This window comes from Cololabis saira, chromosome 24, assembly GCF_033807715.1.
Source record: "Cololabis saira isolate AMF1-May2022 chromosome 24, fColSai1.1, whole genome shotgun sequence".
Lineage (NCBI taxonomy): Eukaryota > Metazoa > Chordata > Actinopteri > Beloniformes > Belonidae > Cololabis > Cololabis saira.
In genome coordinates, this window is record NC_084610.1 from 26,406,419 (window position 1) to 26,426,298 (window position 19,880).

The 19,880-nt window shown below is 40.7% G+C and overlaps 1 protein-coding gene across 3 annotated transcripts; it reads right to left on the bottom strand.

Annotated features, from left to right (window-relative positions):
• Positions 1 to 1,398: 1,398 nt before the first annotated feature.
• On the bottom strand, positions 1,399 to 18,754 carry LOC133425397 (calcipressin-1-like). 3 transcript variants are annotated; one of them, XM_061716245.1, is made up of 4 exons: positions 18,347 to 18,754; positions 8,241 to 8,414; positions 7,631 to 7,790; positions 1,399 to 1,725 (listed from the first exon to the last, which is right to left on the bottom strand). In XM_061716245.1, the coding sequence occupies exons 1-4, from the start codon at positions 18,449 to 18,451 to the stop codon at positions 1,529 to 1,531; spliced, it is 636 nt and encodes a 211-aa protein (XP_061572229.1). In that variant the 5' UTR covers positions 18,452 to 18,754; the 3' UTR covers positions 1,399 to 1,528. The 3 variants fall into 3 exon arrangements, with proteins under 3 accessions (XP_061572229.1, XP_061572227.1, XP_061572228.1); XM_061716243.1 differs by lacking the exon at positions 18,347 to 18,754 and adding an exon at positions 10,202 to 10,687; XM_061716244.1 differs by lacking the exons at positions 1,399 to 1,725; positions 18,347 to 18,754 and adding exons at positions 3,280 to 3,713; positions 10,202 to 10,687.
• Positions 18,755 to 19,880: the final 1,126 nt, after the last annotated feature.

Below are 19,880 nucleotides of genomic sequence, written 5' to 3' on the forward strand. Positions count from 1 at the left end.
CAGACCCGCCCACTCATGCGTGACATCATCAGATCCCCGGTACAGGTAAAGGTGCGGTAGTGGGAACTACTCACACGACTTTATTCTCATAATTTTACAACTTTATTCTCGTAATATCACGACTTTATTCTCGTAATATCACGACTTTATTCTCGTAATTTTACAACTTTATTCTCGTAATATCACGACTTTATTCTCGTAATATCACGACTTTATTCTCGTAATATTACGACTTTATTCTCGTAATATTACGACTTTATTCTCATAATATCACGACTTTATTTTCGTAATTTTACGACTTTATTCTCGTAATATCACAACTTTATTCTCGTAATATCACGACTTTATTCTCGTAATATCACGACTTTATTCTCGTAATTTTACGACTTTATTCTCGTAATTTTACGACTTTATTCTCATAATATCACGACTTTATTTTCGTAATTTTACGACTTTATTCTCGTAATATTACAACTTTATTCTCGTAATTTTACGACTTTATTCTCGTAATTTTACGACTTTATTCTCATAATTTATTATCATATTATTATGACTTTATTCTCGTAATTGTACGACTTTATTCTCGTAATATTACGACTTTATTCTTGTAATTTTACGACTTTATTCTCGTAATTGTACGACTTTATTCTCGTAATTTTACGACTTTATTCTCGTAATTTTACGACTTTATTCTCGTAATTTTACGAATTTATTCTCGTAATTTTACGACTTTATTCTCATAATTTATTCTCATATTATTATGACTTTATTCTCGTAATTGTACGACTTTATTCTCGTAATTTTACGACTTTATTCTCATATTATTATGACTTTATTCTCGTAATTTTACGACTTTATTCTCGTAATATTACAACTTTATTCTCGTAATTTTACAACTTTATTCTCGTAATTTTACGACTTTATTCTCATAATTTATTATCATATTATTATGACTTTATTCTCGTAATTTTACGACTTTATTCTCGTAATTTTACGACTTTATTCTCGTAATTTTACAACTTTATAATCGTAATATTACGACTTTATTCTCGTAATTTTACAACTTTATTCTCGTAATTTTACGACTTTATTCTCATAATTTATTATCATATTATTATGACTTTATTCTCGTAATTTTACGACTTTATTCTCATAATTTTCCGACTTTATTCTCGTAATTTTACAACTTTATTCTCGTAATATTACGACTTTATTCTAATAATATTACGACTTTATTATCATAATTTTACGACTTTATTCTCATATTATTATGACTTTATTCTCGTAATTTCCAATGTTTTTTTTTTACATTACAGAATTACATAAAGGTCGGGATGAGAATTACACAAGGTGCCTTTAAAAGAGTCATCAATGAAAGACCAGGCGTGAAACGTTGAATCTGAACCAACTCGTTTATTGGGCCGTGATTCCCGGGGGACGTGAACGCAGCATCGTCCTCCCCGCCGTATGAAAAGCCCAGGTAACCATGGCAACCCCCCCCAGAGTCCAGATCCCCCCCTCCCCACAGTCACGGCTCCACGGCCGGGCCAAAGTCTGGCCGGCGGGTCTGGACGATGCGGGGCCGGGGGGCCCGGGGGGCCCGGGGCGGCCCCTGGGGGGACTCCTCCTCCTCACGGTCGCTGTCGTCGTCCTGCTCGTCCTCGCACACGTGCACCACCACGCTGGGGGTGGTGGGCGTCGCCGTGTGCAGCTCGTACTTGTCTCCTGCAGAGGGAACAGAGACGGAAGAACGGAGACGGAAATTAGGACTAAATACGACTAAAGATAAAAAAAAGATCCTAATCATGAGAGTTCAACGTAGATCTGGGAATCGTCTGCATAAACTGTGACTAGAGACCACGGAGATTCATATTCAAAACTGTTACTCGTTAGGAGTAAAGTTGTAATATTACGACTTTATTCTCATAATATTACGACTTTATTCTCATAAAATTACGACTTTATTCTCGTAATATTACGACTTTATTCTCGTAATTTTACGACTTTATTCTCGTAATTTTACGACTTTATTCTCGTGATTTTACGACTTTATTCTCGTAATTTTACGACTTTATTCTCGTGATTTTACGACTTTATTCTCGTAATTTTACGACTTTATTCTCGTGATTTTACGACTTTATTCTCGTAATTTTACGACTTTATTCTCGTGATTTTACGACTTTATTCTCGTAATTTTACGACTTTATTCTCGTGATTTTACGACTTTATTCTCGTAATATTACGACTTTATTCTCATAATATTACGACTTTATTCTCGTAATTTTACGACTTTATTCTCGTAATATTACGACTTTATTCTCATATTACAACTTTATTCTTGTAATTTTACGACTTTATTCTCGTGATTTTACGACTTTATTCTCGTAATTTTACGACTTTATTCTCGTAATATTACGACTTTATTCTCATAACATTACGACTTTATTCTCATAACATTACGACTTTATTCTCGTGATTTTACGACTTTATTCTCGTAATATTACGACTTTATTCTCATAACATTACGACTTTATTCTCGTGATTTTACGACTTTATTCTTGTAACATTACGACTTTATTCTCGTAATATTACGACTTTTTTCTCATATTACGACTTTATTCTCGTAATATTACGACTTTATTCTCGTGATTTTACGACTTTATTCTCATAATATTACGACTTTTTTCTTGTAATTTTACGACTTTATTCTCATAATATTACGACTTTATTCTCGTAATTTTACGACTTTATTCTCGTAATATTACGACTTTATTCTCGTAATATTACGACTTTATTCTCGTAATTATACGACTTTATTCTCATATTACAACTTTATTCTTGTAATATTACGACTTTATTCTCGTGATTTTACGACTTTATTCTCGTGATTTTACGACTTTATTCTCGTAATTTTACGACTTTATTCTCGTAATTTTACGACTTTATTCTCGTAATATTACGACTTTATTCTCGTGATTTTACGACTTTATTCTCGTAATATTACGACTTTATTCTCATAACATTACGACTTTATTCTCATAACATTACGACTTTATTCTCATAACATTACGACTTTATTCTCGTGATTTTACGACTTTATTCTTGTAATATTACGACTTTATTCTCATAACATTACGACTTTATTCTCATAACATTACGACTTTATTCTCGTGATTTTACGACTTTATTCTCGTAATATCGTTAGGAGTAAAGTTGCTTTCGTCAACCAAAATTGTGACTAAATATCGTCGTCAACGAACCTTTATCACCTGAGGAAAACGAGACGCGATGAAAATGCTGGTCATGTGACAATAATGATAGAATTAAAAAAATAAAGGCAAATTTAACCAAAATAATTTGTGAGAGTTAAAAAGAAAAACGTGAGTCATGTGACTAATGTCAACTTCAGAGCGGAAAAACGAGCTAGCTAGCTGTTTAAGAAAATTTGTTTGCGAAATTGACTTGGCTATCTCATGTTTAACGCTAGTTAGACCTGAAGGATAAATTTGTGACAATAACGAAGCCTAAATGCTGAATTATGATTCTGCATTAAACCAACGCAGAACCTACGCCGTTGCCGCGACGCTGTTGCCGCGACGCCGTTGCCGCGACGCCGTTGCCGCGACGCCGTTGCCGCGACGCCGTTGCCGCGACGCCTTTGCCACCCACGCTGGGGGTGGTGGGCGTCGCCGTGTGCAGCTCGTACTTGTCTCCTGGAACAGAGACGGAAGAACGGAGACGGAAGTTAGGACTGAATACGACTAAAGATAAAAAAAAGATCCTAATCATGAGAGTTCAACGTAGATCTGGGAATCGTCTGCATAAGCTGTGACTAAAGACCGTAGAGCATCGGTGTCAAACTCATTTTGCTTGGCGGGCCGGATTTGACCAATTTTTTTCTCGCGGCCGCACAAAATAACAAAAACGGTGCGAACATTTCTTTTTACTATTGTTATCTAATCCAATATCAGTTTAGTTAATTTTAAAGGAAATATGCACTTTGTTTACACTCTAATTATGTAAAATATATTTCTTCAGGATCTTTTCTTGAAATTTCTCGTTTTTTTCCAAATTATGTAAGATACTTTTAATATCATTTTACAAACAAGTATGTTTTTTTTTAATATTTCCTTTTTTTATATATACGCCAGTTATTTTTTTTCTCCTTTTTTCCTCCTTTTTTCTTATTTTTTCCCCTTTTTTTCCTTATTTTTCTTTTTTCCTTTTTTTCTCCTTTTTAATCTCAACTTTTTTCTCGACATTTCGTCTTTTTTCTTGAAATTTTGACCAAGAACCAATGACCTAAAGATGCAAAAAAAAAAATTTCTAATTCTTTTTGTTTACTATTGTTATCTAATCCAATATCAGTTTAGTTAATTTTAAAGGAAATATGCACTTTGTTTACACTCTAATTATGTAAAATATATTTCTTCGGGATCTTTTCTTGAAATTTATCGTTTTTTTCCAAATTATGTAAGATACTTTTAATATCATTTTACAAACAAGTATGTTTTTTTTTAATATTTCCTTTTTTTATATATACGCCAGTTATTTTTTTTCTCTTTTTTTCCTTTTTCTTTTTTTCCTCCTTTTTTCTTATTTTTTCCCCTTTTTTTCCTTTTTTTTCCTTTTTTTTCTTATTTTTCTTTTTTCCTTTTTTTCTCCTTTTTAATCTCAACTTTTTTCTCGACATTTCGTCTTTTTTCTTGAAATTTTGACCAAGAACCAATGACTTAAAGATGCAAAAACAAAATTTTTCTAATTCTTTTTGTTTACTATTGTTATCTAATCCAATATCAGTTTAGTTCATTTTAAAGGAAATATGCACTTTGTTTACACTCTAATTATGTAAAATATATTTCTTCAGGATCTTTTCTTGAAATTTCTCGTTTTTTTTCTAATTATGTATAAGATACTTTTAATATCATTTTACAAAGATAAACGGAAACAAGTCTGTTTTTTTTATATTTAGCTTTTTTTGTAGGAAATTTAATTAAAAGCAAAATCTTTCTTATTACATCCGAGAGTGTTTTTGTGATTTAGAGATTTTTACAGTACAATTATTATATAATAGTAGTCAGTTAATAAAAATAAACGACCGTCTACAAACAAATAAAATAAATTCTAGAAAACTAAAAAAATGTCGAAAACTGCTCTTTGTGGAATAACGATGGATTTGTAGAAGAAATATATTATCGGATATGCTGCGATTCATGGCAATTATTTATGCCTTCCTCTTTAGTAAATTAACATTTCGTTTTTTTGCGTTGGAAACTTCTCGCGGGGCCGCACATTTGACACCCCTGCCGTAGAGATTCATATTCAAACTGTTTCCACGTAACAGACTCGTTAGGAGTAAAGTTGCTTTCATCAACCAAAATTGTGACTAAATATCGTCGTCAACGAACCTTTATCTCCTGAGGAAAACAAGAAAAATGCTGGTCATGTGATAACGATAGAAGAAAGTAATTATATATATATATATAAGATTTACAAGTCAAGATGTCGTGAAAAAAGTCAAAATGTCGAGAAAAAAGTCAAAATGTCGAGAAAAAAGTCAAAATGTCGAAAAGTCAAAATGGCGAGAATAAAGTTGAAATGTTGAGAAAAAAGGCGAAATTTCGAAAAAAATTTCAAAATTGTATTTCAACATTAATCTCCACATTTCGACTTTTTTCTCGAAGTGCACAATAAAATAAAATCTTCCTCTCTCAAATATTCTTTCTCCTGCCTGGCCCTGATTATTATATATATATATATATATATATATATATATATATATATATATATATATATATATATATATATATATATATATATATATATATTTATATTATTTTTTTAAAAGCCTCCTGTGGACAAGTGTTGCAAATTAGCATGTATGCTAAAACACTCAAACAGTGCATTTGGTTTGTCCTATGTTATTGTGGTGTCCATACCAAATATTATATATGTATATATATATATATATATATATATATATATATATATATATATATATAGCCTGTATGTAAACTCACGATTTTGATAACTTTTGATCGTTAACGTCTTTTGTGTCTCCTGAGTGAGTTTTATGTTGAACGGACGATCCTGCTAGGAGGAGTTTGTTAAAGTACGACACGTGAAAATGGCATAAATTGTGCCAAAATGACACGATTAATTCAAAATGGCCGATTTCCTGCTGGGTTTGGGCCATGGCTCCAAGAGACTTTTCTTTAAGTTGCGACATGATACAGGTGTGTACCGATTTTCGTGCATGTACGTCAAACCGTATTGTGGGGCTTGAGGCACAAAGTTTTCTAGGGGGCGCTGTTGAGCCGTTAGGCCACGCCCATTAATGCAAACCATTAAATATCAAATTTATCTCCAGGCCTGACTTGGGGAAACATTTGGTGACTTTTGGGGCACGTTTAGGGGGAAAAAGACCTAATTTCGTCAGAAGAATAACAATTCCTACAGATACAATAGGGCCCGAGCACTGTCAGTGCTTGGGCCCTAAAAAATACTAATAAAAAGCCCTGTACCCGGGCCCAGCTTGGAGATGGCATTCATTCATTCATTCATTCATTCATTCATTCATTCATTCATTCATTCATTCATTCATCCATCCATTCATACCTGGGCCCAGCTTGGAGATGGCACACATTCATCCATTCATACCTGGGCCCAGCTTGGAGATGGCACTCACTCATTCATTCATTCATTCATTCATTCATTCATTCATTCATTCATTCATTCATTCATCCATTCATACCTGGGCCCAGCTTGGAGATGGCACTCACTCATTCATTCATTCATTCATCCATTCATACCTGGTCCCAGCTTGGAGATGGCACACATTCATCCATTCATACCTGGGCCCAGCTTGGAGATGGCACTCACTCATTCATTCATTCATTCATCCATTCATACCTGGTCCCAGCTTGGAGATGGCACACATTCATCCATTCATCCATTCATACCTGGCCCCAGCTTGGAGATGGCACACAGCAGGTCGTAGTTGATTCATCCATCCATTCATCCATTCATCCATTCATACCTGGGCCCAGCTTGGAGATGGCACACATTCATCCATTCATACCTGGGCCCAGCTTGGAGATGGCACACAGCAGGTCGTAGTTGATTCATTCATTCATTCATTCATTCATTCATTCATTCATTCATTCATTCATTCATTCATCCATCCATTCATACCTGGTCCCAGCTTGGAGATGGCACACAGCAGGTCGTAGTTGATTCATTCATCCATTCATCCATTCATACCTGGGCCCAGCTTGGAGATGGCACACATTCATCCATTCATACCTGGGCCCAGCTTGGAGATGGCACACATTCATCCATTCATACCTGGGCCCAGCTTGGAGATGGCACACATTCATTCATTCATTCATTCATACCTGGCCCCAGCTTGGAGATGGAACACAGCAGGTCGTAGTTGATTCATCCATTCATCCATTCATACCTGGCCCCAGCTTGGAGATGGCACACATTCATCCATTCATACCTGGCCCCAGCTTGGAGATGGCACACATTCATCCATTCATACCTGGGCCCAGCTTGGAGATGGCACACATTCATCCATTCATACCTGGGCCCAGCTTGGAGATGGCACACATTCATCCATTCATACCTGGCCCCAGCTTGGAGATGGCACACAGCAGGTCGTAGTTGATGACGGGCGTGGCGTCCTTGGCCTGCTGCCAGCCCACCGGGGGAGACGCCGGGGGAGAAATCAGGAACTGCTTGTCCGGTTTGGGCGGCTCAAGACGAGGAGACCCGATGTGGACCGACTGAGGAAAAGAAGGATAAGAGGTGAGAGGAGGAGGAGGAGAACGAGACGTGAGAGGAGGAGAGGAAGAGAAGAGGTGAGGATCCCCCGACCCGGCTGGACCCCCGACCTCCACACCAGATCAGAGTGATGGACCCGGCAGGATCTACTGACCCGGTGGGATCAGGGTTCCTACGCCTTTTTCAAGGTCAAATTCCAGCACTTTTCAAGAACTTTCAAGGGTCCTTTTCAAAATCTTCAAGCACCTTATCACTGGGGTAAAATATCTACAGGTATATTGATACTCATCATTATTTTTTCCACTTTTTATCACAATTATGTACATTGTATCGTATATTGTATAGACACAGAGTTATAATTTCAAGCACTTTTCAGGCCTTGAAAACACAACATTCACCCGTAGGAACCCTGTAGGATCCACACGACCACGTGTGGCGGTTTCCACGGTTACCTGGGCGAAGTACAGCTTCATCTCGCGGCCGTGGAAGCTGCTCTTGTGCAGACGCAGTCGCGCCTCGGCCGCCGCCAGCGCGTCGCTGAAGTTGATCCGGACCCGCCGGAACGACCGGAAGTACTGGAACTGGACGTCCGGGTCAAAGCCCCGGAACAGGGACTCGAACCCGGCCTGGGGGGACACAGGGGGACACGGGGGGGATAGTTCCTGTTAGAATCACCGATATAAACATACACCCACGGAGAAACAACAACCGAAGTACTGGAACTGGACCTCCGGGTCGAAGCCCCGGAACAGGGACCCGAAACCGGCCTGGGGGGACACGGGGGGGACACAGGGGGACACGGGGGGGAGAATAATTCTTGTTAGAATCACCGATATAAACATACACCCACGGAGAAACAACGACGAAGTACTGGAACTGGACGACCGGGTCGAAGCCCCGGAACAGGGACCCGAACCCGGCCTGGGGACCAGGGGGGGGACACAGGGGGACACGTGGGGGATAGTTCCTGTTAGCATCCCCGATATAAACATACACCCACGGAGAAACAACAACCGGCAGGAAGATTTACAAGTCAAAATGTCGTGAAAAAAGTCGAAATGTTGAGAAAAAAGTCGAAATGTTGAGAAAAAAGTCAAAATGTCGAGAAAAAAGTCAAAATGACGAGAAAAAAGTTGAAATGTTGAGAAAAAAGTCGAAATGTTGAGAAAAAAGTCGAAATGTCAAGAAAAAAGTTGAAATGTTGAGAAAAAGGCGAAATTTCGACATTTTTTTCGAAATTGTATTTCAACATTAATCTCCACATTTCGACTTTCGACCCTCGAAGTGCACAATAAAATAAAATCTTCCTCTCTCAAATATTCTTTCTCCTGCCTGGCCCTGATTATCTTCCGTACTGTATCGGTTCATGTAGGACAGAAATTGATTATAAAAAGGCTAATTTGCACCAATTATGTTGAAGGACTCAAGTAATGATTCAAGTAATGTACGTCGTTGCAGGATGGAGACGCACATTTTGATGTATAACACACCTGGGTGCACGTTACGGTTCGGGCCGTATTAACTGCCGAAGGAATGGCATAAATTGCGCCAAAATTACACCATTAAATCAAAATGTTTAAAATGGCCGACTTCCTGTTGGGTTTCGGCCATGGCGCCAAGAGACTTTTCTTTAAGTTGTGACATGATACAGGTGTGTACCGATTTTCGTGCATGTACGTCAAACCGTATTGTGGGGCTTGAGGCACAAAGTTTTTTCTGTCTGAACCAACCAGATGAAGGGTGGCCGCGCTTTTTGGCGTCTAGCGTCGCCACGGTAACGCTTTTGACTGAGAAAAGTACTGCTCGTTGTCGCAGGATGGAGACGCACATTTTGATGTATAACACACCTGGGTGCACGTTACGGTTCGGGCCGTATTAACTGCCAAAGAAATGGCATAAATTGCGCCAAAATTACACAATTAATTAAAAATGGCCGACTTCCTGTTGGGTTTGGGCCATGGCGCCACGAGAGACTTTTCTTTAAGTTGCGACATGATACAGGTGTGTACCGATTTTCATGCATGTACGTCAAACCGTATTGTGGGGCTTGAGGAACAAAGTTGTATCCGTATGGACCAATCCGATGAAGGGGGGGCGCGCTTTTTGGCGTCTAGCGTCGCCACGGTAACGCTTTTGACTGAGAAAAGTAATGCGTGGTGTCGGAGGATGGAGACGCACATTTTGATGTCTAACACACCTGGGTGCACGTTACAGTTCGGGCCGTATTAACTGCCGAAGAAATGGCATAAATTGCGCCAAAATTACACGATTAATTCAAAATGGCCGACTTCCTGTTGGGTTTCGGGCATTTTCTATGTGTTTCCCCTTTAATGCTGATGAATTATATTCCTGGAACCCCCCGTTAGAGGAGGCGGGGGGTCCGGCCGTATTGTGGGCAGAGCCGCCGTCTCACCTGCGCGTCGGGCCGGTGGAACACTTCCTGGTTGGTCGCCGCGGCGACCAGGCAGAAGGGGTCGCACTTCCTGAAGTGCATGATGGGAAGTCCGGGGAGCCGGAACGTTCTCCACCGTCGGGGGGGCGTCGCCTTCCCCATGACGCCGCGGCAGGAAGTGACGCCGGGACGCTACGTCGCTACCGCGGCTACAGCTACGTCACCGCGGCTACGGCTACGTCTACGTCACCGTGGCTACGTCACCGTGGCTACGTCACCTTCAAGGTGACCAGGCCTCCATCTGCACCTCAAACACACTCTTCTTCTTCTTCTTCTTCTGCTGCTGCTGCTGCTGGAGAGCCGTGGTCCCACCGCCTCCCGTCTCCACGGCAACCACGGAACCGCGGCAGAACCGGCCAGAACCGGCTGCTAGCGCTGCTAACGTCCCTGCCAGGCGTCTCTCTCTCTCTCTCTGCGTCCGTCTCTGTCTGATCCTCCGCCTGCTCTGACGCATTACCCACAATCCCCTCCTCCCCCCGCCTGCTCTGACGCATTACCCACAATCCCCTCCTCCCCCCGCCTGCTCTGACGCATTACCCACAATCCCCTCCTCCCCCCGCCTGCTCTCATCCTCTCCTTCACTCAGCTGAGAGGATGAGAGGGAGGATCCCTCCTCCGTCTGCTAGCGAGCTAATCTGGGAGTGAGGTGTGTGTGTGTGTGTGTGTGTGTGTGTGTGTGTGTGTGTGTGTGTGTGTGTGTGTGTGTGTGTGTGTGTGTGTGTGTGTGTGTGTCTGGAACATGGTGCTATCACCATGATGACATCACCATGATCACAGCTGACCGAGGAAAAACAGAGAAGTGGAAAGACTGGATGGAGGAGGATGAGAATAGGAGGATGATAAGATGAGGTGGAGGGATGGAGGTCTGGAGTTGGACCTGGATCATGTGACAGGAAGTGAAACAAACACAAATAAAAACCGTATTTTTGCGACCATTAGGCGCATATAAACGTCTTTTTTTTTTTTTTTTAATGTGCCGCGCGCCCAATGACGCAATGCGCCCATTGTATTATTTAAAGGCTGATTTATGGTTCCGCGTTACACCGACGCAGGGCCTACGGCGTAGGGTACGCGGCGACTTAACGCGGATCCATAAGGCGGACGTATCGATTTCCCAATTCTAAATCTCACTCATCACTCACTCATCTTCTCCCGCTTTATCCGTTACCGGGTCGCGGGGGCAGCAGCCTCAGCAGGGATGCCCAGACTTCCCTCACCCCAGACACCTCCTCCAGCTCTTCCGGGGGGAGTCCGAGGCGTTCCCAGGCCAGCCGAGAGACATAGTCTCTCCAGCGTGTCCTGGGTCTTCCCCGGGGTCTCCTCCCGGTGGGACATGCCTGGAACACCTCCCTAGGGAGGCATCCAGGAGGCATCCGGTACAGATGCCCAAGCCACCTCAGCTGACTCCTCTCAATGTGGAGGAGTAGCGGCTCGACTCCGAGCTCCTCCCGGGTGACCGAACTCCTCACCCTATCTCTAAGGGAGCGTCCAGCCACCCTGCGGAGGAAACTCATCTCGGCCGCTTGTATCCGCGATCTTGTCCTTTCGGTCACTACCCAAAGTTCATGACCATAGGTGAGGGTAGGGGCGTAGATTGACCGGTAAATCGAGAGCTTCGCCTTTCGACTCAGCTCCCTCTTCACCACGACGGTCCAGTACATCGACCGCATTACTGCGGACGCTGCACCGATCCGTCTGTCAATCTCACGCTCCATTGTTCCCTCACTCGTGAACAAGATCCCGAGATACTTGAACTCCTCCACCTGAGGCAGGACTTCTCCACCCACCCGGAGAAGGCATGCCACCCTTTTCCGGTCGAGAACCATGGCCTCGGTCTTGGAGGTGCTGATTCTCATCCCTGCCGCGTCGCACTCGGCCGCAAACCGCCCCAGCACATGCTGGAGGTCCCGGTCTGATGAAGCCAACAGGACAACATCATCTGCAAAAAGCAGAGATGAAATCCTGAGGTTCCCAAACCGGATCCCCTCCGGCCCCTGGCTGCGCCTAGAAATCCTGTCCATAAAAATTATGAACAGGACCGGTGACAAAGGGCAGCCCTGCCGGAGTCCAACATGCACCGGGAACAAGTCTGACTTACTGCCGGCAATGCGAACCAGACTCCTGCTTCGATCATACAGAGACCGGACAGCCCTTAGTAGAGGGCCCCGGACTCCATACTCACTCAGCACCCCCCACAGAATGGCACGAGGGACACGGTCAAATGCCTTCTCCAGATCCACAAGGCACATGTAGACTGGTTGGGCAAATTCCCATGAACCCTCGAGCACCCTGCGGAGGGTATAGAGCTGGTCCAGTGTTCCACGACCGGGACGAAAACCGCATTGTTCCTCCTGAATCCGAGGTTCGACTATCGGCCGTAATCTCCTCTCCAGTACCCTGGCGTAGACTTTCCCCGGGAGGCTGAGAAGTGTGATCCCCCTGTAGTTGGAACACACTCTCCGGTCCCCCTTTTTAAACAATTAAACCAACCAACCTAACCAACCAACCAATTCTAAATCGATTCTCATATTAATTCCTAAAAATCGATTCATATGTCTAAAGAATGATTTTTTTAATTTTTTTTTTCCTTTTATTTATTTTTGTATTTTTTTTTTCATCATTACATTACAACTTTTGGTTATTTTTTTGTATATCCCCAAAGAAGGAATGTTTTGTTGGACACCAGAATAACTGGTGCCATGTTTTTGCCTTTAAATATGTTTAAAGGTATGAAAACATTAAAGTGTTAGGTTATAATTGCATAAATTGTCTATATTTAATTACTTTATATACTGTCTTGGGGTTACATTTGCAAAAAATGCTAAAAACCAAATGCTCAAAAATTAAAAACCAAAATAGACCCAAAATGGAACAAATAAGAACTGAATGTGGGAAAAACTAAAACCGATTTCCTCCGTCTCTGTTTCCTCCTGGATCTGTTTGGTAATTCTACACGATGTTTCTGTTTCAGTTCTATCAGCATTCTGGGAGCTGATTGGTCCTTACAGCATCATTAGCTGCAATACTTGCTGTTGAATCTCAATATAATACTAGTATTAATATGTTGCAGAACTACAGTCATATCATTCATGCAACAGCTGAAAAAACTGTTTTAATAACACTAACCCAAATCAATATCGGAATCGAATCAAATGTTGATAATCGATTCTGAATGAGCGTGAGGGGAGGTGCTTATCATACACAAGCCCCGCCCCCAACATTCGTTAACCTCTGACCTCCAATTCCGACATCAGAGCGCCGCCGACCCGCCAGACCAGTTCAACCATAACTTTATTAACATTTGAACTCAGAACAGGAGAAGAAGAAGAGCGGCCCGTCAACCAGAACCAGTCCGCCCATCCGGTCCAGTCCGGTTCTGGGGTTTACCCCAGACGGGTTTACTAGCTACTGCGCAGCTACTGCACTAACTCGCTACATTAGAAAAAGCCCACTCAAATTATATCAAATGGCCCATTATTCCCCCCAAAGTCAAGGAAACTCATTTTAAATTGATTAATAAAATGTATTCAACCGCTGAATTCTTGAGACATAGATTTAAATTTGAAGTTGACCGCTGTGCTTTTTGCAATGAATCGGGAGAGTCACTTGATCACATGTTTTTATTGTGTCCTGTCTCAAAAATTTTACATACTATTGACAAATCAGTGTCCTTCTTAGTTAATGTCATTCTCTTACTGACTAAATATCACATACATTGTTGTAAGTGGAGAAAAATGAAGCCTCTTTTCATTTTTTTATAAATGATTTCAAAAGTTTTTTTGTTTCTTTAAAAAATATTAAGTCAAATAACTGCAAAAAAATTAGTAACCGATATATCAAAGTATCTTTTATTTTAAGTCTCTTTCCGAAATGTCGATGCTATTTGCTTTAAAATGCCTTACTGTTCCTTAGTATTAACTTTACTTGTCTCTTATTTTTGTTTATATGTCTCTTGTTCATAAAACCTCCTGGATGTTATTTTTTCTTATATTTCCTCTACTAGTAGTTGTGTATAAAGTGTGTTTTTCTAGTTTAAAAAATTCTGTTCAATAAAAAAAAAAAAAAAAAAATACTGCACAACAACCATCACAGACGAGGACAGCCATTGGCCGAGACAGCTGTCAATCAATCATGTCAGAAATGCACTTAGGGCCAATCCCAATGTTCACCCTAATTTCTACCACTAGCCCTAAAAATGAAGCCACAAACCGTAGGGCCCTTGTAATGTTCCCTAGGGATTGGGACACCACTTGCTACGTCACTGCTTGGCTTACGTTCGGGTACGTAAACGGTCCTGGACATTTCACGGATCATTTCAATTTGCAACTTCACATTAAGCTTGATTTATGGTTCCCCGTTACACCAACGCAGAGCCTACGGCGTAGGGTATGGCGCACGGTGCGCGTCGCCGCGTAGCCTACGCCGTAGGCTACGCCATAAATCAGCCTTTATTCTGGCGAGATCTGAAGATACAACGCAACAACGACCAAGCGATAAGTGATTATGTACATTCACTGAGTGAATATTATGAAAGTAAAATATATATTTCTCGCTAGAAATGTATCAAAACGCATTTTTATGTAGAAACAAACTCAAAATATTGATTTTATTCACTAAAAATGAGAAATGTCCACCATGTTTTTTTGTTTGATTCAGTCTGCAAATCATGACGTAAAGCATTCTGGGAAAATTCTGGCCCTCGGTCAGCGAGTCAGAATCTAAAATCCCTCGCTGTGAAGGGCTAGATTCATACACACTAGCCCTCGTAATGTCCACTAGCCCTCGTTACGTCCACTAGCCCTCGTTACGTCCACTAGCCCTCGTTATGTCCACTAGCCCTCGTTATGTCCACTAGCCCTCGTTATGTCCACTAGCCCTCGTTACGTCCACTAGCCCTCGTTACGTCCACTAGCCCTCGTTACGTCCACTAGCCCTCGTTATGTCCACTAGCCCTCGTTATGTCCACTAGCCCTCGTTATGTCCACTAGCCCTTGTTATGTCCACTAGCCCTCGTTATGTCCACTAGCCCTCGTTACGTCCACTAGCCCTCGTTATGTCCACTAGCCCTTGTTATGTCCACTAGCCCTCGTTATGTCCACTAGCCCTCGTTATGTCCACTAGCCCTCGTTATGTCCACTAGCCCTCGTTACGTCCACTAGCCCTCGTTACGTCCACTAGCCCTCGTTACGTCCACTAGCCCTCGTTATGTCCACTAGCCCTCGTTATGTCCACTAGCCCTCGTTATGTCCACTAGCCCTCGTTACGTCCACTAGCCCTCGTTACGTCCACTAGCCCTCGTTATGTCCACTAGCCCTACATGCAAAGAGGAATTGGGACACCACTACCCTCACGGGAACGGGCAAAATTTAGGGGTGGTGCTGAAAAGTAGGACTAGGGGGGATTGGGACTGGGCCAGATTGTAAATATGTGTATTTCTGCTCTTAGCTTCTTGTACCTCTTTTCCACCAAACTCTTTGCTTGGCCAGAGAACCGATTCCAATCTAGCACCAATTATTTGCCGTTTCTAAATCGGGGCTCGTCAACCCGCGGCTCTTTAGCACCGCCCTAGTGGCTCCTGGAGCTTTTTCACAAATGTTTGACCTTTTTTCTTCTTTTTTCCCCTTCATTTTTCATTCATTTTTCCCTACTTTTCTCTTTTTTTTCTTCCTTTTTCCCTTTCCTTTTTAATCTCAAAATTTCGACTTTTTGCTCAACATTTCAACTTTTTTCTCGAAGTTTTGGATATTTCCTCGACATTTAGGACTTTTTTCTCGACATCTCGACTTTTTTCTCGACATTTCGACTTTTTTCTCGACATTTCGACTTTACATTTCGATTTTTTTCTCAAAGTGCATAATGAAAAAAAAAACACAATTGCCTGTCCTTAAAACAATGAAAAATAATGGGCAGAGGTTTATTTATTTATTTATGGATTTATGTCTATACTGACTGATCACTGTGCCTGTCCTTGGTTTTAGATTTAGGACATTTTATTTACTTTATTTGTATGAAAAGCAGCAAAGTTGAATAAAATATCTATTTTTCATTGAAGTAGCCATCTTTCTCGTGTTTATTATCATTTGCCACATAATTAAAGCAACCTCGTACTAAATTTAAGAAAAAATGACTAATTATCCGATTAGTCGACTAATCGTTTCAATAGTCGGTGACTATTGACTATTAAAATAGTCGTTAGTTGCAGCCCTAGTTAGGAGTTCGATGCCTGAGTAAACAGGAAGTGGAAAAGCTCCATCTAGTGGACAAAAGCAGGTACTGCACCTGAACGGCGCCGAACTCCGTTCAAAAACCCGCTGATTAAACATTTAAACGTCCAACAGCGACAACACACGTGACAAAACAACCCACTTTATAGAGGATTCCTACACCTTTTTCAAGGCCAAATTCAAGGGTAATTTTCGAAATCTTCCAGCACCTTATCGCTTGGTAAAATATCTACAGGAATATATATAATCATCAATATTTTATTTAATATTTATTTTTTCCGTTTTTTATCACAATTCTGTACATTGTATCGTGCTGTAAATATCTAATCATGTTTCATCTTACTGATTTTATTTCTCCTTGTAATAATTAAACTATACAGTCTGATCCCAGTTTTGTGAAAGACAGAGTTATAATTTCAAGCACTTAAACTAAAATTCAAGCACTTTTCTACGGAAAAGTATCAGGGCCAGGCAGGAGAAAAAATATTTGAGGGGAAGATTTTTTTTTAATGGTGCACTTTGAGAAAAAAGTCAAAATGTCGAGATTGTTGAAATACAATTTAAAGAATAAAGTCGAAATTTCGCCTTTTTTCTCAGCATTTGAACTTTTTTCTCGACATTTCGACTTTTTTCTCGTAATAAATAATGAAAAAAAAATCGAAGTAAACACAGGAAGTTGATAATCGCCATCTAGTGGACAAAATCAGGTACTGCACCTGAACGGCGCCGAACTCCGTTCAAAAACCTGCTGATTTAACATTTAAACGTCCAACAGCGACAACACACGTGACAAAACAACCCACTTTATACAGGGTTACAGCGATTACAGCACGATTTACACCCTGGATTTTATTTCTCCTTGTAATAACTAAACTATACAGTCTGATCCCAATTTGGTGAAAGACACAAGAGTTATAATTTCAAGCACTTTCAAGCACTTAAACTAAAATTCAAGCACTTTTCTACGGAAGAGTATCAGGGCCAGGTAGGAGAAAAAATATTTAAGAGTGCAAGATTTTTGTTTATTGTGCACTTTGAGAAAAAAGTAAAAATGTCGAGATTAATGTTGAAATACAATTTCAAGAATAAAGTCGAAATTTCGCCTTTTTTCCTCAACATTTTGACTTTTTTCTCAACATTTCAACTTTTTTCTCAAAGTGCATAATGAAAAAAAAATCTTCCTCCTCTAAAATATTATTTTTATTTTTCCCTGCCTGGCCCTGATACTCTTCCCTACTTTTCAGGCCTAAGAATATTTGTCTCATTTCTAGTTAAAATGTCTCACTTTTAGTAAAAAAAATAAAATAAAAGATCTCATTACACTTAAAACAAGACTCAAGACTGGAAAAAACAACAATTTTCACCTGTTTCAAGTAGATTTTCACTTAAAATAAGTAGAAAAATCTGCCAGTGGAACAAGATTTTTTTCCTTGTAATGAGAAGATAAATCTTATTTCAAGTAGAAATTTACTTGAAACAGGTGAAAATTGTCAAATAAGTTATTTTTCTTGTTTTAAGTGTAATGAGATTTTTTGACTAAAAATTAGACATTTTAACTAGAAATAAGACAAATATTCCTGGTAAGATTTTGAGTTTTTGCAGTGTTGTTAGATGCCTGAATAAACAGGAAATGGATAATCGCCATCTAGTGGACAAAAGCAGGTACTACACCTGACCGGCGCCGAACTCCGTTCAAAAACCCGCTGATTTAACATTTAAACCTCCAACAACGACAAGACACTTGACAAAACACCCAACCTTATACATTTCTGTAAACACTAAACCCCCCTCTTCACTTCGGCGGGGGCTTAGAGCCTCTTAGACCGGAACCGGGCGGTCTAAACGGTACATTAGTGGAAGTACGGCCCCGGAGCGTCGGTACCTTCAGGCCGGCCTCGGTGAACAGATCCTCGGGGATCCTGCAGGCCACCAGGCCGGTGGGGAGATCCGTGACCTGCACGGACACGGCCGCCTCGTCCCGCTGCATGGCGAGGGTTCTGGTTCGGCTCAGTTCTGGCTCTCAGCAGTGGTTAGATGTTAGTTCATGTTGTTGGAGTTAAAGCTTAAAGCCGCTCCTCGTTTATCTGCTCTAATCTCCTCCAGAAACTCCTCCAAAAACCTCCTCACGCCGACATGGCTCCTGTTTCAAAGTTAGAGGAAACACTTTTATTCCTGTTTACCTGGAAACAGACCTGTTTACCTGCAAACAGGCCTGTTTACCTGTAAATAGATCTGTTTGTGAAGCAGATCACGTAAAGCAACCAGGAACTGTGCATTTATTTACGTGCCGGTGACGTCATCGCTGCTGCTAACGCGGCCGCCATCTTGGTCCGGGCAAAATACGGAAACATCTTGGTCAGGGTTGTCACTACCTGATGTGAGTCCGCTACCCGATTTGAGTCACGCATGCGCAGTTGCGTCCAACATGTGCATTTCAGTGGAGAAGTAGTGTTGTCATTACCCGATTATTGATTAAAATGAGCGACTTTAATGTTTTCCATCATCTCCATGCCTACATGGAATCCGGAAGTTTCATCCTAGTTTGGGAAAAGCTGACAAATGGAAGATTACTCGTTCTATGAGTAATTACATCTTGAAAGATAATTTGGCTATCATGCTTAGCTATGCTTGCTAAAAATAATATAAATATTTTTTGCCAAAAATAATATAAAGATTTTTTGCATCAATACCCTTATATAGCATAACATTCCCTGTTGTTGGACACAACTGCGCATGCGTGACTCAAATCGGGTAGCGACTCACATCAGGTAGTGACAAGGGCAAAATACTGGAACATCTTGGTCAGGGCAAAATACAGAAACATCTTGGTCCGGGCAAAATACTGGAACATCTTAGTGAGGGCAAAATACTGGAACATCTTGGTCAGGGCAAAATACCGGAACTATTGCACATCTGTTCTTTTTTATTGTCATATCTCTACGGAAGAGTATCAGGGCCAGGCAGGAGAAAAATAAAAATAATATTTTAGAGGAGGAAGTTTTTTTTTTCATTATACACTTCGAGAAAAAAGTCGAAATGTCAAGAAAAAAGTCGAAATGTTGAGAAAAAAGTTGAAATTTCGAGAACAAAATAGAAATGTCGAGGAACAAAGTCGAAATGTTGAGAAAAAAGTTGAAATGTCGAGAATAATGTTGAAGTAAAATGTCAAGAAAAAAGTCGAAATGTCGAGAAAAAAGTTGAAATGTCGAGAATAATGTTGAAGTACAATTTTGAGAAAAAAGTCGAAATGTTGAGAAAAAAGTCAAAATTCCGTGAATAAATTTGAAATGTTGAGAAAAAAGGCGAATTTTCGACTTTATTCACGAAATTTCGACTTTTTTCTCGAAATTGTATTTCAACATTAATCTTGACATTTTGACTTTTTTCTCGAAGTACAGGGCAAAATACTGGAACAT

What these genes read in the sequence shown, in the direction of transcription:
- LOC133425397 (XM_061716243.1), bottom strand. Translation starts at nt 10,342, where the DNA reads ATGGGGAAGGCGACGCCCCCCCGACGGTGGAGAACGTTCCGGCTCCCC. An exon ending in TGAAGCTGTACTTCGCCCAG is followed by an intron (nt 7,791 to 8,240) that starts GTAACCGTGGAA and finishes TCTTTTCCTCAG; the next exon opens with TCGGTCCACATCGGGTCTCC. An exon ending in CATCTCCAAGCTGGGGCCAG is followed by an intron (nt 1,726 to 7,630) that starts GTATGAATGGAT and finishes TTCCCTCTGCAG; the next exon opens with GAGACAAGTACGAGCTGCAC.